Source organism: Oncorhynchus nerka, unplaced genomic scaffold (genome assembly GCF_034236695.1).
Source record: "Oncorhynchus nerka isolate Pitt River unplaced genomic scaffold, Oner_Uvic_2.0 unplaced_scaffold_1835, whole genome shotgun sequence".
Taxonomy (NCBI): Eukaryota; Metazoa; Chordata; class Actinopteri; order Salmoniformes; family Salmonidae; genus Oncorhynchus; species Oncorhynchus nerka.
This window is the reverse complement of record NW_027039519.1, coordinates 12,014-24,755: the sequence shown is the minus strand read 5'-3', so window position 1 is coordinate 24,755 and position 12,742 is coordinate 12,014. Positions and strand designations below refer to the sequence as shown.

Here is a 12,742-nt window from a genome sequence, read left to right as displayed (position 1 = left end):
CTTTCTTTAGAATATTTACATTTGTAAGATTTGTTCCTGCCCTGTATAGAGTTCCAGATAATGCCTCAAAAATGTCATATTTCCTTTTTAGTTGTCATTGACTTTGGACAGTGATAGTGGTTGGGCTCCCGAGTGGCGCAGCGGTCTAAGGTTAGGTGAGGGTTTGGCCGGGGTAGGCTGCCATTGTAAATAATAATTTGTTCTTAACTGACTTGCCTAGTTAAATAAAATTTTAATTAATAAATAGTGCTCCAAGTACAAACAGTTTCCCTATATGACCACCAGATGTCAGTGTTCACTTGTGTTTCAGTAGTGTAGTGAATAATAGTTCCTTTGTGTTTTATTGGAAATATTCACATGAAAATATTATACAGAGTCTGGCAACAGTCTCCCAGCAGCAGTTGGACAGAGTCTGGCAACAGTCTCCCAGCAGCAGTTGGACAGAGTCTGGCAACAGTCTCCCAGCAGCAGTTGGACAGAGTCTGGCAACAGTCTCCCAGCAGCAGTTGGACAGAGTCTGGCAACAGTCTCCCAGCAGCAGTTGGACAGAGTCTGGCAACAGTCTCCCAGCAGCAGTTGGACAGACACAACAGTCTCCCAGCAGCAGTTGGACAGAGTCTGGCAACAGTCTCCCAGCAGCAGTTGGACAGACACAACAGTCTCCCAGCAGCAGTTGGACAGACACAACAGTCTCCCAGCAGCAGTTGGACAGACACAACAGTCTCCCAGCAGCAGTTGGACAGACACAACAGTCTCCCAGCAGCAGTTGGACAGAGTCTGGCAACAGTCTCCCAGCAGCAGTTGGACAGAGTCTGGCAACAGTCTCCCAGCAGCAGTTGGACAGAGTCTGGCAACAGTCTCCCAGCAGCAGTTGGACAGAGTCTGGCAACAGTCTCCCAGCAGCAGTTGGACAGAGTCTGGCAACAGTCTCCCAGCAGCAGTTGGACAGAGTCTGGCAACAGTCTCCCAGCAGCAGTTGGACAGAGTCTGGCAACAGTCTCCCAGCAGCAGTTGGACAGAGTCTGGCAACAGTCTCCCAGCAGCAGTTGGACAGAGTCTGGCAACAGTCTCCCAGCAGCAGTTGGACAGAGTCTGGCAACAGTCTCCCAGCAGCAGTTGGACAGACACAACAGTCTCCCAGCAGCAGTTGGACAGAGTCTGGCAACAGTCTCCCAGCAGCAGTTGGACAGACACAACAGTCTCCCAGCAGCAGTTGGACAGTCTCCCAGCAGCAGTTGGACAGAGTCTCCCTCCCAGCAGCAGTTGGACAGAGTCTGGCAACGTGCTCCCAGCAGCAGTTGGACAGAGTCTGGCAACGGTCTCCCAGCAGCAGTTGGACAGAGTCTGGCAACGGTCTCCCAGCAGCAGTTGGACAGAGTCTGGCAACGGTCTCCCAGCAGCAGTTGGACAGAGTCTGGCAACGGTCTCCCAGCAGCAGTTGGACAGAGTCTGGCAACGGTCTCCCAGCAGCAGTTGGACAGAGTCTGGCAACGGTCTCCCAGCAGCAGTTGGACAGACACAACAGTCTCCCAGCAGCAGTTGGACAGACACAACAGTCTCCCAGCAGCAGTTGGACAGAGTCTGGCAACAGTCTCCCAGCAGCAGTTGGACAGACACAACAGTCTCCCAGCAGCAGTTGGACAGAGTCTGGCAACAGTCTCCCAGCAGCAGTTGGACAGAGTCTGGCAACAGTCTCCCAGCAGCAGTTGGACAGACACAACAGTCTCCCAGCAGCAGTTGGACAGACACAACAGTCTCCCAGCAGCAGTTGGACAGAGTCTGGCAACGGTCTCCCAGCAGCAGTTGGACAGAGTCTGGCAACAGTCTCCCAGCAGCAGTTGGACAGACACAACAGTCTCCCAGCAGCAGTTGGACAGAGTCTGGCAACAGTCTCCCAGCAGCAGTTGGACAGAGTCTGGCAACAGTCTCCCAGCAGCAGTTGGACAGAGTCTGGCAACAGTCTCCCAGCAGCAGTTGGACAGAGTCTGGCAACAGTCTCCCAGCAGCAGTTGGACAGAGTCTGGCAACAGTCTCCCAGCAGCAGTTGGACAGAGTCTGGCAACGGTCTCCCAGCAGCAGTTGGACAGAGTCTGGCAACGGTCTCCCAGCAGCAGTTGGACAGAGTCTGGCAACGGTCTCCCAGCAGCAGTTGGACAGAGTCTGGCAACGGTCTCCCAGCAGCAGTTGGACAGAGTCTGGCAACGGTCTCCCAGCAGCAGTTGGACAGAGTCTGGCAACGGTCTCCCAGCAGCAGTTGGACAGAGTCTGGCAACGGCTCCCAGCAGCAGTTGGACAGAGTCTGGCAACGGTCTCCCAGCAGCAGTTGGACAGAGTCTGGCAACGTCTCCCAGCAGCAGTTGGACAGAGTCTGGCAACGGTCTCCCAGCAGCAGTTGGACAGAGTCTGGCAACGGTCTCCCAGCAGCAGTTGGACAGAGTCTGGCAACGGTCTCCCAGCAGCAGTTGGACAGAGTCTGGCAACGGTCTCCCAGCAGCAGTTGGACAGAGTCTGGCAACGGTCTCCCAGCAGCAGTTGGACAGAGTCTGGCAACGGTCTCCCAGCAGCAGTTGGACAGAGTCTGGCAACGGTCTCCCAGCAGCAGTTGGACAGAGTCTGGCAACGGTCTCCCAGCAGCAGTTGGACAGAGTCTGGCAACGGTCTCCCAGCAGCAGTTGGACAGAGTCTGGCAACGGTCTCCCAGCAGCAGTTGGACAGAGTCTGGCAACGGTCTCCCAGCAGCAGTTGGACAGAGTCTGGCAACGGTCTCCCAGCAGCAGTTGGACAGAGTCTGGCAACGGTCTCCCAGCAGCAGTTGGACAGAGTCTGGCAACGGTCTCCCAGCAGCAGTTGGACAGAGTCTGGCAACGGTCTCCCAGCAGCAGTTGGACAGAGTCTGGCTCCCAGCAACAGAGTCTCCCTCCCAGCAGCAGTTGGACAGAGTCTGGCAACGGTCTCCCAGCAGCAGTTGGACAGAGTCTGGCAACGGTCTCCCAGCAGCAGTTGGACAGAGTCTGGCAACGGTCTCCCAGCAGCAGTTGGACAGAGTCTGGCAACGGTCTCCCAGCAGCAGTTGGACAGAGTCTGGCAACGGTCTCCCAGCAGCAGTTGGACAGAGTCTGGCAACGGTCTCCCAGCAGCAGTTGGACAGAGTCTGGCAACGGTCTCCCAGCAGCAGTTGGACAGAGTCTGGCAACGGTCTCCCAGCAGCAGTTGGACAGAGTCTGGCAACGGTCTCCCAGCAGCAGTTGGACAGAGTCTGGCAACGGTCTCCCAGCAGCAGTTGGACAGAGTCTGGCAACGGTCTCCCAGCAGCAGTTGGACAGAGTCTGAGTCTGCAGCAGTTGGACGGGTCTCCCAGCAGCAGTTGGACAGAGTCTGGCAACGGTCTCCCAGCAGCAGTTGGACAGAGTCTGGCAACGGTCTCCCAGCAGCAGTTGGACAGAGTCTGGCAACGGTCTCCCAGCAGCAGTTGGACAGAGTCTGGCAACGGTCTCCCAGCAGCAGTTGGACAGAGTCTGGCAACGGTCTCCCAGCAGCAGTTGGACAGAGTCTGGCAACGGTCTCCCAGCAGCAGTCTGGACAGAGTCAGAGTGGCAACGGTCTCCCAGCAGCAGTTGGACAGAGTCTGGCAACGGTCTCCCAGCAGCAGTTGGACAGAGTCTGGCAACGGTCTTGGACAGAGTCCAGCAGCAGTTGGACAGAGTCTGGCAACGGTCTCCCAGCAGCAGTTGGACAGAGTCTGGCAACGGTCTCCCAGCAGCAGTTGGACAGAGTCTGGCAACGGTCTCCCAGCAGCAGTTGGACAGAGTCTGGCAACGGTCTCCCAGCAGCAGTTGGACAGAGTCTGGCAACGGTCTCCCAGCAGCAGTTGGACAGAGTCTGGCAACGGTCTCCCAGCAGCAGTTGGACAGAGTCTGGCAACGGTCTCCCAGCAGCAGTTGGACAGAGTCTGGCAACGGTCTCCCAGCAGCAGTTGGACAGAGTCTGGCAACGGTCTCCCAGCAGCAGTTGGACAGAGTCTGGCAACGGTCTCCCAGCAGCAGTTGGACAGAGTCTGGCAACGGTCTCCCAGCAGCAGTTGGACAGAGTCTGGCAACGGTCTCCCAGCAGCAGTTGGACAGAGTCTGGCAACGGTCTCCCAGCAGCAGTTGGACAGAGTCTGGCAACGGTCTCCCAGCAGCAGTTGGACAGAGTCTGGCAACGGTCTCCCAGCAGCAGTTGGACAGAGTCTGGCAACGGTCTCCCAGCAGCAGTTGGACAGAGTCTGGCAACGGTCTCCCAGCAGCAGTTGGACAGAGTCTGGCAACGGTCTCCCAGCAGCAGTTGGACAGAGTCTGGCAACGGTCTCCCAGCAGCAGTTGGACAGAGTCTGGCAACGGTCTCCCAGCAGCAGTTGGACAGAGTCTGGCAACGGTCTCCCCAGCAGCAGTTGGACAGAGTCTGGCAACGGTCTCCCAGCAGCAGTTGGACAGAGTCTGGCAACGGTCTCCCAGCAGCAGTTGGACAGAGTCTGGCAACGGTCTCCCAGCAGCAGTTGGACAGAGTCTGGCAACGGTCTCCCAGCAGCAGTTGGACAGAGTCTGGCAACGGTCTCCCAGCAGCAGTTGGACAGAGTCTGGCAACGGTCTCCCAGCAGCAGTTGGACAGAGTCTGGCAACGGTCTCCCAGCAGCAGTTGGACAGAGTCTGGCAACGGTCTCCCAGCAGCAGTTGGACAGAGTCTGGCAACGGTCTCCCAGCAGCAGTTGGACAGAGTCTGGCAACGGTCTCCCAGCAGCAGTTGGACAGAGTCTGGCAACGGTCTCCAGCAGCAGTTGGACAGAGTCTGGCAACGGTCTCCCAGCAGCAGTTGGACAGAGTCTGGCAACGGTCTCCCAGCAGCAGTTGGACAGAGTCTGGCAACGGTCTCCCAGCAGCAGTTGGACAGAGTCTGGCAACGGTCTCCCAGCAGCAGTTGGACAGAGTCTGGCAACGGTCTCCCAGCAGCAGTTGGACAGAGTCTGGCAGTTGGACGGTCTCCCAGCAGCAGTTGGACAGAGTCTGGCAACGGTCTCCCAGCAGCAGTTGGACAGAGTCTGGCAACGGTCTCCCAGCAGCAGTTGGACAGAGTCTGGCAACGGTCTCCCAGCAGCAGTTGGACAGAGTCTGGCAACGGTCTCCCAGCAGCAGTTGGACAGAGTCTGGCAACGGTCTCCCAGCAGCAGTTGGACAGAGTCTGGCAACGGTCTCCCAGCAGCAGTTGGACAGAGTCTGGCAACGGTCTCCCAGCAGCAGTTGGACAGAGTCTGGCAACGGTCTCCCAGCAGCAGTTGGACAGAGTCTGGCAACGGTCTCCCAGCAGCAGTTGGACAGAGTCTGGCAACGGTCTCCCAGCAGCAGTTGGACAGAGTCTGGCAACGGTCTCCCAGCAGCAGTTGGACAGAGTCTGGCAACGGTCTCCCAGCAGCAGTTGGACAGAGTCTGGCAACGGTCTCCCAGCAGCAGTTGGACAGAGTCTGGCAACCCCCAGCAGCAGTTGGACAGAGTCTGGCAACGGTCTCCCAGCAGCAGTTGGACAGAGTCTGGCAACGGTCTCCCAGCAGCAGTTGGACAGAGTCTGGCAACGGTCTCCCAGCAGCAGTTGGACAGAGTCTGGCAACGGTCTCCCAGCAGCAGTTGGACAGAGTCTGGCAACGGTCTCCCAGCAGCAGTTGGACAGAGTCTGGCAACGGTCTCCCAGCAGCAGTTGGACAGAGTCTGGCAACGGTCTCCCAGCAGCAGTTGGACAGAGTCTGGCAACGGTCTCCCAGCAGCAGTTGGACAGAGTCTGGCAACGGTCTCCCCAGCAGCAGTTGGACAGAGTCTGGCAACGGTCTCCCAGCAGTCTCCCAGCAGCAGCAGTTGGACAGAGTCTGGCAACGGTCTCCCAGCAGCAGTTGGACAGAGTCTGGCAACGGTCTCCCAGCAGCAGTTGGACAGAGTCTGGCAACGGTCTCCCAGCAGCAGTTGGACAGAGTCTGGCAACGGTCTCCCAGCAGCAGTTGGACAGAGTCTGGCAACGGTCTCCCAGCAGCAGTTGGACAGAGTCTGGCAACGGTCTCCCAGCAGCAGTTGGACAGAGTCTGGCAACGGTCTCCCAGCAGCAGTTGGACAGAGTCTGGCAACGGTCTCCCAGCAGCAGTTGGACAGAGTCTGGCAACGGTCTCCCAGCAGCAGTTGGACAGAGTCTGGCAACGGTCTCCCAGCAGCAGTTGGACAGAGTCTGGCAACGGTCTCCCAGCAGCAGTTGGACAGAGTCTGGCAACGGTCTCCCAGCAGCAGTTGGACAGAGTCTGGCAACGGGTCTCCCAGCAGCAGTTGGACAGAGTCTGGCAACGGTCTCCCAGCAGCAGTTGGACAGAGTCTGGCAACGGTCTCCCAGCAGCAGTTGGACAGAGTCTGGCAACGGTCTCCCAGCAGCAGTTGGACAGAGTCTGGCAACGGTCTCCCAGCAGCAGTTGGACAGAGTCTGGCAACGGTCTCCCAGCAGCAGTTGGACAGAGTCTGGCAACGGTCTCCCAGCAGCAGTTGGACAGAGTCTGGACAACGGTCTCCCAGCAGCAGTTGGACAGAGTCTGGCAACGGTCTCCCAGCAGCAGTTGGACAGAGTCTGGCAACGGTCTCCCAGCAGCAGTTGGACAGAGTCTGGCAACGGTCTCCCAGCAGCAGTTGGACAGAGTCTGGCAACGGTCTCCCAGCAGCAGTTGGACAGAGTCTGGCAACGGTCTCCCAGCAGCAGTTGGACAGAGTCTGGCAACGGTCTCCCAGCAGCAGTTGGACAGAGTCTGGCAACGGTCTCCCAGCAGCAGTTGGACAGAGTCTGGCAACGGTCTCCCAGCAGCAGTTGGACAGAGTCTGGCAACGGTCTCCCAGCAGCAGTTGGACAGAGTCTGGCAACGGTCTCCCAGCAGCAGTTGGACAGAGTCTGGCAACGGTCTCCCAGCAGCAGTTGGACAGAGTCTGGCAACGGTCTCCCAGCAGCAGTTGGACAGAGTCTGGCAACGGTCTCCCAGCAGCAGTTGGACAGAGTCTGGCAACGGTCTCCCAGCAGCAGTTGGACAGAGTCTGGCAACGGTCTCCCAGCAGCAGTTGGACAGAGTCTGGCAACGGTCTCCCAGCAGCAGTTGGACAGAGTCTGGCAAGCGGTCTCCCAGCAGCAGTTGGACAGAGTCTGGCAGAGTCGGCCTCCCAGCAGCAGTTGGACAGAGTCTGGCAACGGTCTCCCAGCAGCAGTTGGACAGAGTCTGGCAACGGTCTCCCAGCAGCAGTTGGACAGAGTCTGGCAACGGTCTCCCAGCAGCAGTTGGACAGAGTCTGGCAACGGTCTCCCAGCAGCAGTTGGACAGAGTCTGGCAACGGTCTCCCAGCAGCAGTTGGACAGAGTCTGGCAACGGTCTCCCAGCAGCAGTTGGACAGAGTCTGGCAACGGTCTCCCAGCAGCAGTTGGACAGAGTCTGGCAACGGTCTCCCAGCAGCAGTTGGACAGAGTCTGGCAACGGTCTCCCAGCAGCAGTTGGACAGAGTCTGGCAACGGTCTCCCAGCAGCAGTTGGACAGAGTCTGGCAACGGTCTCCCAGCAGCAGTTGGACAGAGTCTGGCAACGGTCTCCCAGCAGCAGTTGGACAGAGTCTGGCAACGGTCTCCCAGCAGCAGTTGGACAGAGTCTGGCAACGGTCTCCCAGCAGCAGTTGGACAGAGTCTGGCAACGGTCTCCCAGCAGCAGTTGGACAGAGTCTGGCAACGGTCTCCCAGCAGCAGTTGGACAGAGTCTGGCAACGGTCTCCCAGCAGCAGTTGGACAGAGTCTGGCAACGGTCTCCCAGCAGCAGTTGGACAGAGTCTGGCAACGGTCTCCCAGCAGCAGTTGGACAGAGTCTGGCAACGGTCTCCCAGCAGCAGTTGGACAGAGTCTGGCAACGGTCTCCCAGCAGCAGTTGGACAGAGTCTGGCAACGGTCTCCCAGCAGCAGTTGGACAGAGTCTGGCAACGGTCTCCCAGCAGCAGTTGGACAGAGTCTGGCAACGGTCTCCCAGCAGCAGTTGGACAGAGTCTGGCAACGGTCTCCCAGCAGCAGTTGGACTCCCAGCAGCAGTTGGACAGAGTCTGGCAACGGTCTCCCAGCAGCAGTTGGACAGAGTCTGGCAACGGTCTCCCAGCAGCAGTTGGACAGAGTCTGGCAACGGTCTCCCAGCAGCAGTTGGACAGAGTCTGGCAACGGTCTCCCAGCAGCAGTTGGACAGAGTCTGGCAACGGTCTCCCAGCAGCAGTTGGACAGAGTCTGGCAACGGTCTCCCAGCAGCAGTTGGACAGAGTCTGGCAACGGTCTCCCAGCAGCAGTTGGACAGAGTCTGGGTCAACGGTCTCCCAGCAGCAGTTGGACAGAGTCTGGCAACGGTCTCCCAGCAGCAGTTGGACAGAGTCTGGCAACGGTCTCCCAGCAGCAGTTGGACAGAGTCTGGCAACGGTCTCCCAGCAGCAGTTGGACAGAGTCTGGCAACGGTCTCCCAGCAGCAGTTGGACAGAGTCTGGCAACGGTCTCCCAGCAGCAGTTGGACAGAGTCTGGCAACGGTCTCCCAGCAGCAGTTGGACAGAGTCTGGCAACGGTCTCCCAGCAGCAGTTGGACAGAGTCTGGCAACGGTCTCCCAGCAGCAGTTGGACAGAGTCTGGCAACGGTCTCCCAGCAGCAGTTGGACAGAGTCTGGCAACGGTCTCCCAGCAGCAGTTGGACAGAGTCTGGCAACGGTCTCCCAGCAGCAGTTGGACAGAGTCTGGCAACGGTCTCCCAGCAGCAGTTGGACAGAGTCAGAGTCTCCCAGCAGCAGTTGGACAGAGTCTGGCAACGGTCTCCCAGCAGCAGTTGGACAGAGTCTGGCAACGGTCTCCCAGCAGCAGTTGGACAGAGTCTGGCAACGGTCTCCCAGCAGCAGTTGGACAGAGTCTGGCAAACGGTCTCCCAGCAGCAGTTGGACAGAGTCTGGCAACGGTCTCCCAGCAGCAGTTGGACAGAGTCTGGCAACGGTCTCCCAGCAGCAGTTGGACAGAGTCTGGCAACGGTCTCCCAGCAGCAGTTGGACAGAGTCTGGCAACGGTCTCCCAGCAGCAGTTGGACAGAGTCTGGCAACGGTCTCCCAGCAGCAGTTGGACAGAGTCTGGCAACGGTCTCCCAGCAGCAGTTGGACAGAGTCTGGCAACGGTCTCCCAGCAGCAGTTGGACAGAGTCTGGCAACGGTCTCCCAGCAGCAGTTGGACAGACACAACGTCTCCCAGCAGCAGTTGGACAGAGTTCAACGTCTCCCAGCAGCAGTTGGACAGAGTCACAACGGTCTCCCAGCAGCAGTTGGACAGACACAACGGTCTCCCAGCAGCAGTTGGACAGAGTCTGGCAACGGTCTCCCAGCAGCAGTTGGACAGAGTCTGGCAACGGTCTCCCAGCAGCAGTTGGACAGAGTCTGGCAACGGTCTCCCAGCAGCAGTTGGACAGACGGTCTCCCAGCAGCAGTTGGACAGAGTCTGGCAACGGTCTCCCAGCAGCAGTTGGACAGAGTCTGGCAACGGTCTCCCAGCAGCAGTTGGACAGAGTCTGGCAACGGTCTCCCAGCAGCAGTTGGACAGACACAACGGTCTCCCAGCAGCAGTTGGACAGACAACGGTCTCCCAGCAGCAGTTGGACAGTCTCCCAGCAGCAGTTGGACAGAGTCTGGCAACGGTCTCCCAGCAGCAGTTGGACAGACACAACGGTCTCCCAGCAGCAGTTGGACAGAGTCTGGCAACGGTCTCCCAGCAGCAGTTGGACAGACACAACGGTCTCCCAGCAGCAGTTGGACAGACACAACGGTCTCCCAGCAGCAGTTGGACAGACACAACGGTCTCCCAGCAGCAGTTGGACAGAGTCTGGCAACGGTCTCCCAGCAGCAGTTGGACAGAGTCTGGCAACGGTCTCCCAGCAGCAGTTGGACAGAGTCTGGCAACGGTCTCCCAGCAGCAGTTGGACAGACACAACGGTCTCCCAGCAGCAGTTGGACAGACTCCCAGCAACAGACAACGTCTCCCAGCAGCAGTTGGACAGAGTCTGGCAACGGTCTCCCAGCAGCAGTTGGACAGACACAACGGTCTCCCAGCAGCAGTTGGACAGAGGTCTGCAGCAGTTGGACAGTCTCCCAGCAGCAGTTGGACAGAGTCTGGCAACGGTCTCCCAGCAGCAGTTGGACAGAGTCTGGCAACGGTCTCCCCAACGGTCTCCCAGCAGCAGTTGGACAGAGTCTGGCAACGGTCTCCCAGCAGCAGTTGGACAGACACAACGGTCTCCCAGCAGCAGTTGGACAGACACAACGGTCTCCCAGCAGCAGTTGGACAGACACAACGGTCTCCCAGCAGCAGTTGGACAGAGTCTGGCAACGGTCTCCCAGCAGCAGTTGGACAGAGTCTGGCAACGGTCTCCCAGCAGCAGTTGGACAGACACAACGGTCTCCCAGCAGCAGTTGGACAGACACAACGGTCTCCCAGCAGCAGTTGGACAGACACAACGGTCTCCCAGCAGCAGTTGGACAGAGTCTGGCAACGGTCTCCCAGCAGCAGTTGGACAGAGTCTGGCAACGGTCTCCCAGCAGCAGTTGGACAGACACAACGGTCTCCCAGCAGCAGTTGGACAGAGTCTGGCAACGGTCTCCCAGCAGCAGTTGGACAGAGTCTGGCAACGGTCTCCCAGCAGCAGTTGGACAGACACAACGGTCTCCCAGCAGCAGTTGGACAGACACAACGGTCTCCCAGCAGCAGTTGGACAGACACAACGGTCTCCCAGCAGCAGTTGGACAGACACAACGGTCTCCCAGCAGCAGTTGGACAGACACAACGGTCTCCCAGCAGCAGTTGGACAGAGTCTGGCAACGGTCTCCCAGCAGCAGTTGGACAGACACAACGGTCTCCCAGCAGCAGTTGGACAGACACAACGGTCTCCCAGCAGCAGTTGGACAGACACAACGGTCTCCCAGCAGCAGTTGGACAGACACAACGGTCTCCCAGCAGCAGTTGGACAGAGTCTGGCAACGGTCTCCCAGCAGCAGTTGGACAGAGTCTGGCAACGGTCTCCCAGCAGCAGTTGGACAGACACAACGGTCTCCCAGCAGCAGTTGGACAGACACAACGGTCTCCCAGCAGCAGTTGGACAGACACAACGGTCTCCCAGCAGCAGTTGGACAGAGTCTGGCAACGGTCTCCCAGCAGCAGTTGGACAGAGTCTGGCAACGGTCTCCCAGCAGCAGTTGGACAGAGTCTGGCAACGGTCTCCCAGCAGCAGTTGGACAGAGTCTGGCAACGGTCTCCCAGCAGCAGTTGGACAGAGTCTGGCAACGGTCTCCCAGCAGCAGTTGGACAGAGTCTGGCAACGGTCTCCCAGCAGCAGTTGGACAGAGTCTGGCAACGGTCTCCCAGCAGCAGTTGGACAGAGTCTGGCAACGGTCTCCCAGCAGCAGTTGGACAGAGTCTGGCAACGGTCTCCCAGCAGCAGTTGGACAGAGTCTGGCAACGGTCTCCCAGCAGCAGTTGGACAGAGTCTGGCAACGGTCTCCCAGCAGCAGTTGGACAGAGTCTGGCAACGGTCTCCCAGCAGCAGTTGGACAGAGTCTGGCAACGGTCTCCCAGCAGCAGTTGGACAGACACAACGGTCTCCCAGCAGCAGTTGGACAGACACAACGGTCTCCCAGCAGCAGTTGGACAGACACAACGGTCTCCCAGCAGCAGTTGGACAGAGTCTGGCAACGGTCTCCCAGCAGCAGTTGGACAGACACAACAGTCTCCCAGCAGCAGTTGGACAGACACAACAGTCTCCCAGCAGCAGTTGGACAGACACAACAGTCACCCAGCAGCAGTTGGACAGAGTCTGGCAACAGTCTCCCAGCAGCAGTTGGACAGAGTCTGGCAACAGTCTCCCAGCAGCAGTTGGACAGACACAACAGTCTCCCAGCAGCAGTTGGACAGACACAACAGTCTCCCAGCAGCAGTTGGACAGACACAAGTCTCCCAGCAGCAGTTGGACAGACACAACAGTCTCCCAGCAGCAGTTGGACAGACACAACAGTCTCCCAGCAGCAGTTGGACAGACACAACAGTCTCCCAGCAGCAGTTGGACAGAGTCTGGCAACAGTCTCCCAGCAGCAGTTGGACAGAGTCTGGCAACAGTAACTGAAAAGTTGCTGGTTTGAATCTGCTGATGTGCTCTTGAGCAAGGCACTTAACCCTAACTGCTCCTGTCTCTCTGGATGACTAAAATGACTAAATGTAATATGTTGCCTCCCCCTCTGCCACATACAGCCCACCTGGAGGCAGACTTTGAGGAGCTGGAGAGCCGGCTGATGTACCTGGACAACCTGTGTGGTCAGTGTGAGCAGCAGCGCTTCAGACACTTCCAGGTCCTGCAGCTGGAGAACTACAAGAAGAAAAAGAGGTAGGTTTTCCGTTCTCTCTGACCTCAGGATTTTACAACATAATAACATTGTGGTCATTCGTCCTGGCTAATACTACGCTTCACTTGACAACCATCCGCCAACTCTATATCTCTGAGTTATTGTCTAATATAAAAACAGGTTCACCACTTGATGCACCACTGTGCTGCGTCCAGATGGATTCCTCAGTATCATAACATAGTATCATACCGACCCAGGAAAAACAAGCAGCAGGGTCAGAATACTGTGGGAAATGTGACATTTCAGACATTTAAAAATTATATATA

The 12,742-nt window shown here is 57.9% G+C and overlaps 1 protein-coding gene across 1 annotated transcript in view; it reads left to right on the top strand.

Moving 5' to 3' along the window:
* LOC135567781 (dysbindin-A-like) overlaps positions 1-12,483 on the top strand; it is a 20,681-nt gene extending 8,198 nt beyond the window's left edge. The window contains exon 6 of the mRNA XM_065015003.1: positions 12,325-12,483. Coding sequence (XP_064871075.1) covers positions 12,325-12,461 — 137 coding nt within the window. The 3' untranslated portion in view covers positions 12,462-12,483. The remainder of the gene's footprint in view (positions 1-12,324) is intronic.
* The last annotated feature ends 259 nt before the right edge of the window (positions 12,484-12,742 follow it).